This window comes from Hyla sarda, chromosome 1, assembly GCF_029499605.1.
Source record: "Hyla sarda isolate aHylSar1 chromosome 1, aHylSar1.hap1, whole genome shotgun sequence".
Classification (NCBI taxonomy): Eukaryota; Metazoa; Chordata; class Amphibia; order Anura; family Hylidae; genus Hyla; species Hyla sarda.
The window spans coordinates 351,673,568-351,687,495 of record NC_079189.1 but is presented as its reverse complement, the minus strand read 5'-3'; the positions used below and the strand labels follow the sequence as shown (position 1 = coordinate 351,687,495).

Below are 13,928 nucleotides of genomic sequence, written 5' to 3'. Positions count from 1 at the left end.
CCGCACGCTATTAACTCTTTAGTCGCGCGCTCAGAGCTGAGCCGCGCGGCTAAAAGCGAAACCGAAAGTGGCCGGCTAGCTCAGTCGGGCTGTTCGGGATAGCCGCGGCTAATCGCGGCATCCCGAACAGCTGACAGGACAGCGGGAGGGCCCCTACCTGCCTCCTCGCTGTCCGATCGCCGAATGACTGCTCAGTGCCCGAGATCCAGGCATGAGCAGTCATGCGGCAGAATCGTTGATCACTGGTTTCTTATGAGAAACCAGTGATCAATGATGAAGATCAGTGTGTGCAGTGTTATAGGTCCCTATGGGACCTATGACACTGCAAAAAAAAAGTGAATAAAGATCATTTAACTCCTCCCCATTAAAAGTTTGAATCACCCCCCTTTTCCAATAAAAAAAAACACAGTGTAAATAAAAATAAACATATATGGTATCACCGCGTGCGGAAATGTCCGAATTATAAAAATATATCATTAATTAAACCGCTCGGTCAATGGCGTGCGCGCAAAAAAATTCCTATCAATGCAAAAATGGTACCTTTAAAAACTTCAGATCACGGCGCAAAAAATTTGCCCTCATACCGCCCCATACACGGAAAAATAAAAAAGTTATAGGGGTCAGAATATGACAATTTTAAACGTATTAATTTTCCTGCATGTAGTTATGATTTTTTCCAGAAGTCCGACAAAATCAAACCTATATAAGTAGGGTATCATTTTAATCGTATGGACCTACAGAATAAAGATAAGGTGTCATTTTTACCGAAAAATGTACTACGTAGAAACGGAAGCCCCCAAAATTTACAAAACAGCGTTTTTTTTTTCAATTTTGTCGCACAATGATTTTTTTTTCCGTTTCACCGTAGATTTTTTTGAAAAATGACTGACGTCCTTACAAAGTAGAATTGCTGGCGCAAAAAATAAGCCATCATATGGATTTTTAGGTGCAAAATTGAAAGAGTTATGATTTTTTAAAGGCAAGGAGCAAAAAACGAAAATGCAAAAACGGAAAAAACCCCGGTCCTTAAGGGGTTAATGAAGCGATTTGCACGATAGAATCACTGCGATATTCGCATTTGTTGCAAATTGAATATTTCATGAAATTCGTAATGAATTCGGGTTTGTCAGCTTCGATTCACTCATCTCTAATAATTTTATTTAAAAGACAGGAAAAGGGGGATCATAAATTTTTTTATTGGGGGGCTTATTCACATTTATTCTTACTTTTTTTTAACCACTTTTTGCTTTTTTTTTATTTATTTTTTAGCCCCCTTAGGGGGCATACCATGCAGTCTTTAGATTGCATACACTGTTCAATGCTATGCCACATGTGAGAATGCTTTAAACCCCGTTAGTGGTATCAGGGAGTACAGGTACGCCCTCAGTCCTTAAGGACTCAGGAACGGGGGCGTACCCATATCCCCTGCATCCTTAAGGGGTAAAAGGAACACTACCAATTACTGCATTGAAAAAGAACAGCATTTTTGTAATGTATCAGTTTCCTGACCCTGAAGTGATTAAAATACACTGCATAAACCAAAACCAAGCCGCCAATTAACAAGCTATATGAAAACCATGTTTTAAAAAAAAATTATTTCTTTACTAGCTGAGTAACCGGTGTTGCCTGTTTTTTCCTTCCTAATCCATGTTGGGGAGGAAAATCAACAAAGGAGGAAGCTTTTGACTTCATATCCGACCCTCATATATTGTTGCCAAATCCCGTCCCCATGTCCCGTCCCCATATCCCTTCCTCTTATCTCAACCTTATATCCTGACCTCATTGTCAGGATCCGGACCGGAGTGCAGGGTATGCAGGGGTAGTGGATCCCCTGTGTCAGGGAAGTGATGACATGGGCCGTACCAAGGGAATGGAGTCTAAGGGGTTCCTGGTCTTCACCAGAGCAGGACTCAACCTCCCTGACAGCTGAGGCTGGCACGGTACAAAGGGATGAGACAGAGGCGAGGTCGGATGTAGCAGAAGGTCAGGGCAGGCGGCAGAGATTCGTTGTCAATGGTAAAAGCAAGGTCAGGTACACAGGACTGGAAAACACAGGAAAGCTTTCTCAAGTGCATAAACAACAAGATCCGGCAGGGAGCGGAAGGGGAAGCAGACTTTTAAGCACATGGAACAGATGGAGCTAATTAGACTGATTGGACCAGGCACCAATTAGCGGTGCACTGGCCCTTTAAATCTGAGAGCCCAGGGCGCGCGCGCCCTAGAGAGCGGGGCTGCGCGCACCGGGACCCAGCAGGAGATCGGGATAGGTGAGTGGGCCGGGCACAACAGAACAGCATCTCCGGTCAGTGCTGCTGACTGGGGCGCTGCAGGGCAGAAGACGCCGCGAGCGCTCCGGAGGAGGAGGGGGACCCGGAGCGCTCAGCGTAACACTCATATCCCATCCTCATATCCCATCCTCCTATCCTGACCTCCTCTCTCGACATCATATCCCGTCCTCATATGCGGACCTCCTATCCCGTCCTCCTATCTCAACCTCATATCCCAACCTCATATCCCGTCCTCATATCCTGACCTCATGTCCCATCCTGATATCCCGACCTCATATCTCGTCCTCACATCCCGACTTCATACCCCAACCGCCTATCCCGTCCTCATATACTGACCTCATATCCCGACCTCATAGGAGGAAGAGATAGAAGGATGGGATATGAGGACGGGATATGAGGACAGCATATGAGGACAGGTCCTCATATCCCGTGCTTATATCCCGTCATTTCCATACATTTCCCATAGATTTGCATGGGACTTTATACAAAAACCCTGACCCTCACAAATGGGGGTAGTTAAGGGTTAAATTTAGCACCACCAAAAAAATTGCAAAAAAAATTGCAAAAAGAATTATGCACAGATAAATAACTAAGCAATAGATAAGAGAAAATTAACAAAATCTTTATTAGAGTATATCATTAGTTAAAAGACAATAGCATAAATACAACATAAAAACAAGGCACCAGAGAATACTGCAGATGGGTAGGTAAGGACTGGAGCTAGGTATAGAGAAGTACTGATAATGGATATAAATGCTAGGTCATAGGGCAAAAAGAGTATGAGTCAAACAGGGAACGCACCAGATGGCTGCTAAACGCAAGCACAGGGGCAGGGAAAGAGTAGACACAAAGGATCAAACCCAGGGACCAGAGAGAACAAGTATGCCAGACCTTACCTACCAACCTTGGTAGGTAAGGTCTGGCATACTTGTTCTCTCTGGTCCCTGGGTTTGATCCTTTGTGTCTACTCTTTCCCTGCCCCTGTGCTTGCGTTTAGCAGCCATCTGGTGCGTTCCCTGTTTGACTCATACTCTTTTTGCCCTATGACCTAGCATTTATATCCATTATCAGTACTTCTCTATACCTAGCTCCAGTCCTTACCTACCCATCTGCAGTATTCTCTGGTGCCTTGTTTTTATGTTGTATTTATGCTATTGTCTTTTAACTAATGATATACTCTAATAAAGATTTTGTTAATTTTCTCTTATCTATTGCTTAGTTATTTATCTGTGCATAATTCTTTTTGCAATTTTTTTGCAATTTTTTTGGTGGTGCTTCTATTTTGCACATTACTTACCCCTTAGAGGTATAGTCTCCTATGTAGGTGTTTAAGGGTTAAATTTACTAGCCTACATTTTAAGTGGGCATATAAGTAACATGTGACCGAGTATTATCAAAATATCTCCAGCTGTTTGGAAGTTATGCAGTAACTTATATTTCCCTTAGACTTGTATGGGACTTTAAACAAAAACCCCGCCCCTGGCAAATGGGGATGAGGAAGGGTTAAATCACCTATCCTATGTTTGTTGTTGATATACAAGTAAGTAACATGTGTGCCAAGTTTCATGTTAATATCTTTAGCCGTTTTGACGTGATGCTGGAACATACACACAAACACACATACACACATTGGGGGAGATTTATCGTTGCTTTTAGAGCATTTTTTTTTTTGTCTATGTTTTGCCGCAGTTCAGGTGCAAGCAGCATATTTAGCAACTTTTATGCGTCTTTTGATATAGACAGTTTCACTATTTTTGCCTACCAGTAGAACTTTTTCTTTTTGACCAGGCAGTGGTCACGTATTTATAATTTGCGACTTTTGTCATGATCGCTATTTTGTGCGTAAAGGTACTTCTTTAGGCGCAGAGCTCCACCACCTACCAGTAGGCATGAGAATCACTTCTACCTTTCGCATTAAAATTTTTAACCTCTTGTGGACATGCACTCTTCTATGACATGTGCTCAGGAGCTGAGCGCAGGTCATATCTGGGTGGTACTGGCGTCTATCTGCCCCCAGGACCCATCTCTAATGCCAGACATAACTGATCATGGTGATGCCTGGCTTTAACCCCTTAGACACTGCAATCAAATTAGCTTGCAGTGTCTAAAATGCAAGTAAAAATGTCACGGCAGCTCTGTGAAAATAAGTATAAACACCTAACCTGCCAAATTCAGAGCTGCGCAAAATTCATCATCCTGCTGCACCCACTTGATAAATAAGATGCACGTTAGTCAAACCCGCCACCCAAATAAACGTGGGAAAATAGCTCTTTGATAAATCTGGGCCATTGAGTTTTGTGTATATAGATTTAAAAATGTGTAAGGTTCATCCTATTTTCATTCTCAGCCAGATTCAAGGCAAGCAGCAACAGCCCATTGTTTTTGGTCGTTCCCAGTTTAAATAATGTCAACCTGTTATTTCCCAGTCCCATCTTTGATGCTACGGGTTCTAGGGTATTAGTTGGGGGGTTAGCGCTAGCTGTTTTACTGGCTAACGCTAAACCCCAGTTTAACCCCTTAAGGACATGCGCTGAGTCCTTAAGGGGTTAATAATGGACTCAGCTTCCACAATTAAGCCTGTGAAGTAAATTTAAAAAAAAAGCAAGAGGAGACCATATAGTGGCTGAATGACACAGCGTGGAGGTGGTGGCATATGAGGAGACCATATAGGGGCTGAATGACACAGCCTGGAGTTGGCAGCAGCAAGAGGAGACCATATAGTGGTTGAATGACACAGCGTGGTGGTGGGGGCAGCATGAGGAGACCATATAGTGACTGAATGAGACGCCGGAGGTGGCGTAAGCATGAGGAGACCAAATAGTGGCAAAATGACACAGCCCGGAGCTTACATCAGCTTGAGAAAAACATATGGTGGCAGAATGACACAGCCTGAAGCTGGCATCAGCATGAGGAGAACATTTGGTGGATGAATGAGACAGCCTGGAGCTGGCATCAGCATGAGGAGAACATAGGGTAGCAGAAAGAGACAGCCTGGAGCTGGCATCAGTTTGAGGAGAACATATGGTGGCAGAATGGGACAGCTTGGACCTTGCATCAGCTTGAGGAGAACATATGGTGGCAGAATGAGACAGCCTGGAGCTGGCATTAGCATAAGGAGAACATATGGTGGCAGAATGAGACAGCCTTGAGCTGGCATAAGCTTGAGGAGAACATATGGTGGCAGAATTAGACAGCCTGGAGGTGATATCAGCAACATCAGGAGTCAGAAAGTGACCCAGTGACAGAGTGGGGCGGTGGGTGCAATAGAGTACCCGGTGACGAAGGTGAGTGAAAGAAGGAGAACTTGGCATCAAATGTGTGGAATCAGGCGGGTGGCAGGATCAGAATAGTAGCTGAGGCAGGTAGGCAGAAGAAAATGGTCTCTTTTGTAAAAGTGTTAGTTTGCACAATTAAATATTGAGGATATGCATTCCGTAAAACGTAACTTTTTATAAAATATTCTTATGATAAAATATATATGGACCCAAATGTTTTATTTTAGTAAACAAAAGGAAAGATGTGCCACCTACACCACCAAGTATTGATGAAGGGGTTACTGTATTGTATGTATCCATCACACAGTGTCTTTATCCTGTCAGCATTTAATGTTATCTCTTTGCTAGGAATGTAGCCGCGAAGGTTAATTAACCATATTAGGACTTCCTATTCTTACATGTGTTATGGCTTTCTCGACCATCTGTCTCTCCCATGAATTCTCTCAGAAACCTCCGTATACCTAATATTATAGGCTAGAGATTATACCAAATATTTGAGTGACGGAAGGAGGGGTGCAACCCCCCCCCCCCCCTATATTATGTGCTTACGGACTACTGAATAAACTAGAGTGAATTTGACCAGACAAACTGTTGTTACGTGTTATTTCTGGTAGATTCATTCTCCTGGATCCAGATAAAGACTTAAATCAAGCTAACCACCGAAGTTCGGTACCAGGGGTACCTAGATAAGATCAGATCTCCTTACAATCTGGGGGCTCAGTCCGGGGTCGAGAAAGTCATCCCCGGATCCGTATGAGGGATATCTGTTTTATCCTCTGGCTGATCCGAGGGCACTGACAGCGTCTCGATCCAAGTAAGTAGAAACTTCGGGGGGTTGCTGTGTCTGGGACACAATAGACAAAGGCTCAGGGAGTCATAGGTGATTATAAGAGGTGCTCCGGGAGCCCCATATCACCTTAGTCAGAGATAAGTGCACTTAAAACTAAAAGAAGCTGTTCGGGGAACAGAAGGTTACAAGCTTGATTTAACTCTTATATATATATGTAGTTTGCAATAATAAGAAATTTTAGAAGTGATAAGATCATTTGTTTGTGTGAGACGTTGACCGGGTGGTAAGTGTACGGTCAAATCTCACTGTGATTTTTTTGTACTAACATCATTGACTGTGTAAAACTGCATGCGTTGTGGAGAGCTGCAAGACGCCCCACCCCTCTGGCTAGGAGAGAATCTGTTGACCCAGAGACCGGTGAACGCAAGTGGCGGCTCAAAACAGCACTAGTCGATAGGGGTTTTGGGAGAGTGAGCAAACATTAAGACAAGAGTCCGCTGATCAGTTGACAGAAATTGTCGGAGCCTCTGCGGCTCAGTACAGCCAGTCCTGACAGTGATTGTATGATCACACTCCAAAACCAAACATACTAACATGGGAGCAAAAGGCTCTAAAACTAAGTACCCTAAACCAGAGCCAGGGGAAACTTGCAAATGTTATGTAACCTGTGTTAGTCCAAAAAAAACTATTACCTGATCAATCCATGGGTAGACGATTTAGCAGGCTGGACTGAGGTAATGGATGCTGCAGATCCATTCCCCAGAGACGGTGACAATAGTGTGTATCATATGGATATGGTCAAAGGACTATGTCTGGGTGATAAGGCAGCCTGGCCGCATTTCGATGCGGACCCTTCCTGGGACATGGATTATATGTCCAAGGGAGGGGAACAGTGGCTAGAAATAGCCCCCCATTGGTATGATGCAGGTAATAAGAAAAGGAATAAGAACCACAGCTGTCCCAAAGATGATAGGTCCCTTCATGAGATAGAACGGGAAATAAGTTTGAAAGGGAGAGACCAGAAATTTCCACCACCACCCCCTTCACCGTATAACAGACCCCCTCCAGTAGTGCCTCAGTACCCAGTTTTGACTCCAGATGAAGAAGATGCAGTCACAGCAGTCGTAGCTAGGAGAGCTCCCCAGCCACAACCTTTAGCAGAATTAGCAGGAGGGGAGGGAGCTGCAGGAAGAGATAAGGACGCTGGTGCTCAAGGAGTTACTAGTGGGGGGGTCCAGACCCGCAGTATGTCTGATAAACAAGAAGTAAGTGAAGAAGTTAAAATGTTTGCCCCTTTTCTAACAGCAGGACAGCATCTTATAAAAAAAGCCCATAGATCTAGATATCCTCAACAAAATCATCAAACATTGTCCAAAGCCCTCTGTAACCCCATTAGGGACAGTTTCATATCTGAAAAAGGCATGTGAAGGAAGGAATTATACACAGGAGGATTTAAGGCTTATTATAGATGGCATAGTAGGCAAATATACAGCATGGAATTGGGAAAATGTAACATCCATATCAGAAATAGAGGGAGACATAGATGCCCCAAATTATGTATGTAACACAGAAGAAGGACGGAAAAAGATATGGAAGGAAATAAAAGAGGAAATGAACCAGGTGTTCAAACAGAAATCCTCACTGCCCGTAGCAGTTGCATCCAGACAGAAGTCTGCTGAGACTGTCACTGAGTTTTGGAAGAGATTTATGGATTGTTGGAAAACTGAGGCAGGATTGGCTGTAAAGGACAATGATAACCTAATCATTTCCACATTTGTGAATAATCCGCCAGATAAACTAATCCTGATAGTAAAACAAAATGTATCCACCTGGACCTCAGATTCCATTGCTGAATTTGAGAAACATCTTTATGAGAAAGAGTCTGCAGGCTGCTTTGACGTCAAGAGAGTAACCCTCCCTACACACGCATACAGCAGTAGAGGAAGAGGGAGGAACAGCAGCAGATCCCACAGTGTAGGACAGGGCTACAAGAGAGAGCAGGGCTCATACATAGCTAATGATTGCTGCTACAATTGTGGGAAGAGTGGACATTGGGCTAGACAGTGCCGCGCACCAAAGAAAGCTGCTCAAACACAAAACGCACAGGGACCTGATGTTCAGTCACAACACAATCAAGTGGGTCAGACACTTCAGGCACAGGGTTCACAGGGATCCACACAGGGACAGCCCAGATTCCCACTGGACTGGAGCCAGCAACAGCCCTACTGAGGGTGCCCGGAGGGACAAAACCCGACTTTCACACAGGTCACAACACATTGGAAAAAAAGGTGGGATTCATGGTAGACAGTGGAGCTACTTCTAGTGTGTTGAACAGTTCAATGTACAAGGGACCATTGAGAAAGTCTGAGCCCTCTATGGGAATAAATGGGGTTTTAACAAAGACCTATTGCCAGTAGAGACCATTGACAGGGAATACATTACAGATCACACTTTCAGCATTATACCTGAGTGCCCCGTGAGTCTTCTTGGGAGAGATCTGTTTGTAAAGCTGGGATTGCAGCTCACAGTTGAAAACAACGGTATCAGTATATACTCTGATGCTTTGCCCATTGTAACTCCACTGATTTTTACAAACATACAGGAACACCCAGAGCTAGGGGACATAGACCCATCACTGTGGGCAAATGGGGACTATGACACAGGGCTCATTGATTGCACACCATACAAAGCTACCCTAAGGGAAGGCAGTACACCTGTATATCAGAAACAATACCCCCTTTCAAGAGAAAAACTTGATGGACTTAGGCCAATGATAGAAGAATTCCTTAAAAAAGGAATCCTGGAAGAGGTGATTTCACCCTACAGCACGCCCGTCAATCCAGTGACAAAGGCAGATGGTACTACCCGCTTTGTACAGGATTTGAGGGCAATAAACAACATTATTGTGCCTATTGCTCCTATTGTCCCAGATGTCAATTCACTTCTTTCTGCCATTCCTGCAGACGCTGTCTATTTCAGTGCGATAGATCTGAAAAATGCTTTCTTTTCTATCCCAGTTGATAAGGCGACCAGACCACTTTTTGCTTTTTCCTTTGACGGACGTCAACTGACCTGGTGCAGAATGCCCCAGGGATATGCTGATTCACCTGTTGTATACAGCATAGTCCTCCAAGCCACATTAAAACCATGGTACCCCCCCCCCCCCCCAAGGTTCTGTGCTGCTGCAATATGTCGATGATTTGTTGTTATGTAGCATGTCAGCGGAGGCCAGCATTCAGGATGGTTTATCACTGTTACAATGGTTATCAGGATGTGGTCACAAAGTGGCACTTAAGAAAATGCAATGGTGTAAAACGCAGGTGAAATATTTAGGGTTTGTCCTCACGAAGGGAGAAAGGAGAATCAGCACGGAAAGGGTCAAGTCTATTGCGGGCCTGGTCACCCCGCACACCAAGAAAGAAATGCTTTCCTTCCTTGGTATGATAAACTACTGTAGACAATGGATCCCTGATTGCTCCTACTATGACAATGTTCTGAGGCAAGCCACTCTGGAACAGAGTCCAGATTTGGTAAAATGGTCTCCTGGAATGTATGATGCATTTGATTATTTGAAATGTTCGCTCATGTCGAGTCCAGGGCTTGGCCTCCCTGACTATAAAATGCCTTTTCACATGTTTGCACGCCAAAATTGTAAAACCATGGCGGGGGTACTGACACAAGAACATGGAGGCAAGTTACGTCCTTGTGTATTTTTCTCAAAGGTGATGCCCACCTCTGTACAGGGGATGCCGGCATGTCTGCGTTCCCTTGCAGCCTGTGCAATGATGGTAGAACTGACAACTCCTATTACCCTGGGACACTAGACCTTCCTGCACACCACACATGATGTTGTAGGCTTACTTAAAGGTGTACATACACAGCACATGTCAGCACAAAGATTGGTGCTATCCAATTTTGCAGAAAAATCCAAAAACAGGATTGATCTGCAAAGAGGGGAAGCTGTGCCTACCAAAACACAACGCATCTGTCTTCATTGCACATTTTTATACAGTTTCAGCTCTGCTAATCCTACATTCCTCACACTGCTTCACATGCTTTTCCCTTCACAACCTTGAGTCTCTCTACTGATGTTTCCACAGCACTGATGCCAAGCAGTTAGTCACAGACTACATACACAGATGCATAACATGTTTGAGAAACAATCCTAACATCCCATTGATGATTCCTCACCAACACCTTGACTACCCCACTACACCATTCACTCACTTGCAGGTTGATTACACGCATATACCTAAAACAAAAGGAAAACAGGAATATGCATTAGTGATAGTGGACATGTTCTCCAGATGGCCAGAAGTCTTTCCTACAAAGTCAGAGGATGCTAAAACTACAGCCAAAATCCTGACCCAACAGATAGTCCCAAGGTGGGGCCGTCCTCTGGTCATTGAATCAGACCGTGGGCCGGCCTTTACCTCAAAGCTCAACAAGGAGATAGCAAGACTATTACAGGTGGAGTGGAAATTCCATATTCCATATCACCCAGAGAGTTCAGGGGTCGTAGAACGGATGAACAGAACAGTGAAAGACAAACTTAGGAAGGCCACTGCTGGAACATTCGAAAAATGGAAACAAATCCTGCCCATAATACTTGCAGAGATCAGAATGACACCTAATAAGAAGCTAGGGTTGTCACCATTTGAAATTCTAATGGATAGGCCCTTCCCTACACCCTGGGCACAGCGCCCCCCTAGTGATACAGGAAGGGGATTTGGACCTGATCAGAGATGAGTATGTTATTAATCTGATCAAGGTCCTCAGTAAAACTGAAGAAAAAGTTGCTTGTAAATCTCCCTCTCTTCCACAGGAACCAACTCACCCATTCCGGGTAGGAGACCAGGTGATTGTCAAGGCCCTCCAGAAGGGAAAGAAGCCGGGGAGCTTCATCTACGGACAACCCACCGAGGTAGTCACCATCACCAGAACAGCAGTCCTTACAGAGCAGTCACCCACCTGGATCCACACCACAAGGATCAAGCTGTTAAAGAAAAGAGAGGTACTAACGGAGGCAGACAGCCTTGACCTCGAAAAAGGCGGAAAAGGGGTACAAACGGGGGCAGACAGCCCTGACCCCCAACTAAGCGAAAGTCTCCATGAGTTCTGGCAGTTAATTGACAAGAATGACACCCCAAATCATACTGATAACAATCTCATTGACTTTTCTGACATGTAGTGACACGGAGAGCTATAAGCAAAATTACAAGCAGCAGAATCCTCTAATACCCCACACCATGGCTTTCAAGAATAAAAGAGCGGTATCTGATTCAACATATGAGGACACTTTAGCAATGGAAACAGGAGTCTCAGATGCCAATCTTTGGGTAGAATGGATGAAATACACAGCAGCTTCCATCAATAAAAGTAATTGTTATATTTGCGGGACTGCGAAACCACATTTGGGTACGGTGCCATTCACGCTTCCCTCAAATATAGAAAAATGTTTTTTAAATCTTTTCAAGAATATTTCTAATAATGACACAGATTGTGGAACCTGGAAAATGAAATACCCTTTGCTAACAGAGACCCCACACTCAGGGGCAGGTATACACATATACCCAGGGAATTACACATGCTATAGGGGAGAAAAGGAAGGTGTCAATAGAAAGAACTCTACAAAGAGATATTGTGCTAGTTATAGCTCTGTAGAAGTGTCACTCACTCAGAACCAAGTTTTTTCAATAGGTGACATTTACTGGATCTGTGGCGATGGTAAAATAAGGTTCAAGCTAGAGGGCAAGTGGAAAGGAGAGTGTGCTCTAGCTAAAGCCATTATGAACATTCACATATTCACAGAAGGGGGAGAACACGTAAACTCTGCCACAAAAAGGATAAAGAGGTCAACACCTGCAGGTAGCTTCGATCCACATGTATACATAGACACAATAGGGGTCCCAAGAGGGGTCCCTGATGAGTTCAAAGCCAGGAATCAAGTCGCTGCGGGCTTTGAATCTATTCTTTCTATAATCACTGTGAACAAAAATGTAGACTGGATTAATTACATTTACTATAATCAACAAAGGTTTGTAAACTACACAAGGGATGCGTTACGAGGTGTTGCAGAGCAGCTCCAAGCTGATTCAATTATGACATTTCAGAACAGAATGGTCTTAGATATGATTCTGGCAGAAAAAGGTGGGGTGTGCAAAGTGCTTGTGGATCCTACATCATGCTGCACCTTCATACCCAACAACACTGGTCCCAATGGGAAAGTAACTATTGCAATACAAAAGTTAGAGGACCTGTCTGCCGAACTAAAAAAGAACTCAGGTATTACAGATCCCTGGGGTCAATATTTTGGATGGTTTACTAACTGGAAACATGATTAACACAATTAGCCATTATAATTTTTGTAATCATTATAGTTATTGCTGCATTTTCTCTATGTGTGATACCATGTATTAGGAGGTTGCTACGGCCACATTTTACCAGGCCTCGCCCTCATTGGCTAATGAAGACACTACACCCAGTGGATACATGCAATACCTAAAACTCTACAGAGAAAGGAAGTTAAAAAAAGGAGAACCGTATAGTATAAAATAATATAAGGTTCTAAGAGGGGATTGAAGGGGTTACTGTATTGTATGTATCCATCACACAGTGTCTTTATCCTGTCAGCATTTAATGTTATCTCTTTGCTAGGAATGTAGCCGCGAAGGTTAATTAACCATATTAGGACTTCCTATTCTTACATGTGTTATGGCTTTCTCGACCATCTGTCTCTCCCATGAATTCTCTCAGAAACCTCCGTATACCTAATATTATAGGCTAGAGATTATACCAAATATTTGAGTGACGGAAGGAGGGGTGCAACCCCCCCCCCCCTATATTATGTGCTTACGGACTACTGAATAAACTAGAGTGAATTTGACCAGACAAACTGTTGTTACGTGTTATTTCTGGTAGATTCATTCTCCTGGATCCAGATAAAGACTTAAATCAAGCTAACCACCGAAGTTCGGTACCAGGGGTACCTAGATAAGATCAGATCTCCTTACAATTGATGTGATGCAAAGACCTCTAAAAGGTGGAAGGAAACAGCGTATGGTCTATTGTAACCGGTGGGGGTAAAAACTTCCCCTGTAAGGCCCTACTCTTGCACTATTAATTCCCTTCGTGGTAAGTGTTACTCGCCCTAGAAAGGGCGGCCCCCACAAAGGAAACTCTCCCTATTTCAGAATGGCAGTGTTTTTTTAGGTGGAAATAGGGAGAGGTTCTTGTGTGGGGCTGCCATTTTTAGAACGAGTAACACTTGCCTCCAAAAGGTGGAAGGGCACAACCTATTGTCCATTGTAGCAGGTGGGGGTAAAAACTTCCCCTGTAAGGCCCTACTCTCTCCCTATTAATTCCCTTCTTGGCTAGTGTTACTCGCCCTTAAAAGGGCGGCCCACACAGGAAACTCTCCCTATTTCCAAATGGCAGTGTTTTTAGGTGGAAATAGGGAGAGGTTCCTGTGTGGGGCCGCACTTCTTAGGGTGAGTAACACTTGCCAAGAAGGTAATTAATTGTGCGAGAGTAGGGCCTTATAGGGGAAGTTTTTACCCCACCTGTTACAAAGGA

At 43.9% G+C, this 13,928-nt stretch overlaps 1 protein-coding gene across 3 annotated transcripts; it reads left to right on the top strand.

Moving 5' to 3' along the window:
- Nucleotides 1-5,844: 5,844 nt before the first annotated feature.
- LOC130273907 (uncharacterized) lies at nucleotides 5,845-13,345 on the top strand. Of its 3 annotated transcripts, none has more exons than XM_056521423.1 (2): nucleotides 5,845-6,377; nucleotides 11,179-13,345. In XM_056521423.1, the coding sequence occupies exon 2, from the start codon at nucleotides 11,492-11,494 to the stop codon at nucleotides 12,695-12,697; it is 1,206 nt and encodes a 401-aa protein (XP_056377398.1). In that variant the 5' UTR covers nucleotides 5,845-6,377; nucleotides 11,179-11,491; the 3' UTR covers nucleotides 12,698-13,345. The 3 variants fall into 3 exon arrangements, with proteins under 3 accessions (XP_056377398.1, XP_056377405.1, XP_056377414.1); XM_056521430.1 differs by having other exon boundaries at nucleotides 6,133-6,173; XM_056521439.1 differs by lacking the exon at nucleotides 5,845-6,377 and adding an exon at nucleotides 6,442-6,534.
- The last annotated feature ends 583 nt before the right edge of the window (nucleotides 13,346-13,928 follow it).

Excerpts from the sequence above, each read along its gene's own strand:
- LOC130273907 (XM_056521423.1), top strand. The coding sequence starts at position 11,492 with ATGACACCCCAAATCATACTGATAACAATCTCATTGACTTTTCTGACA.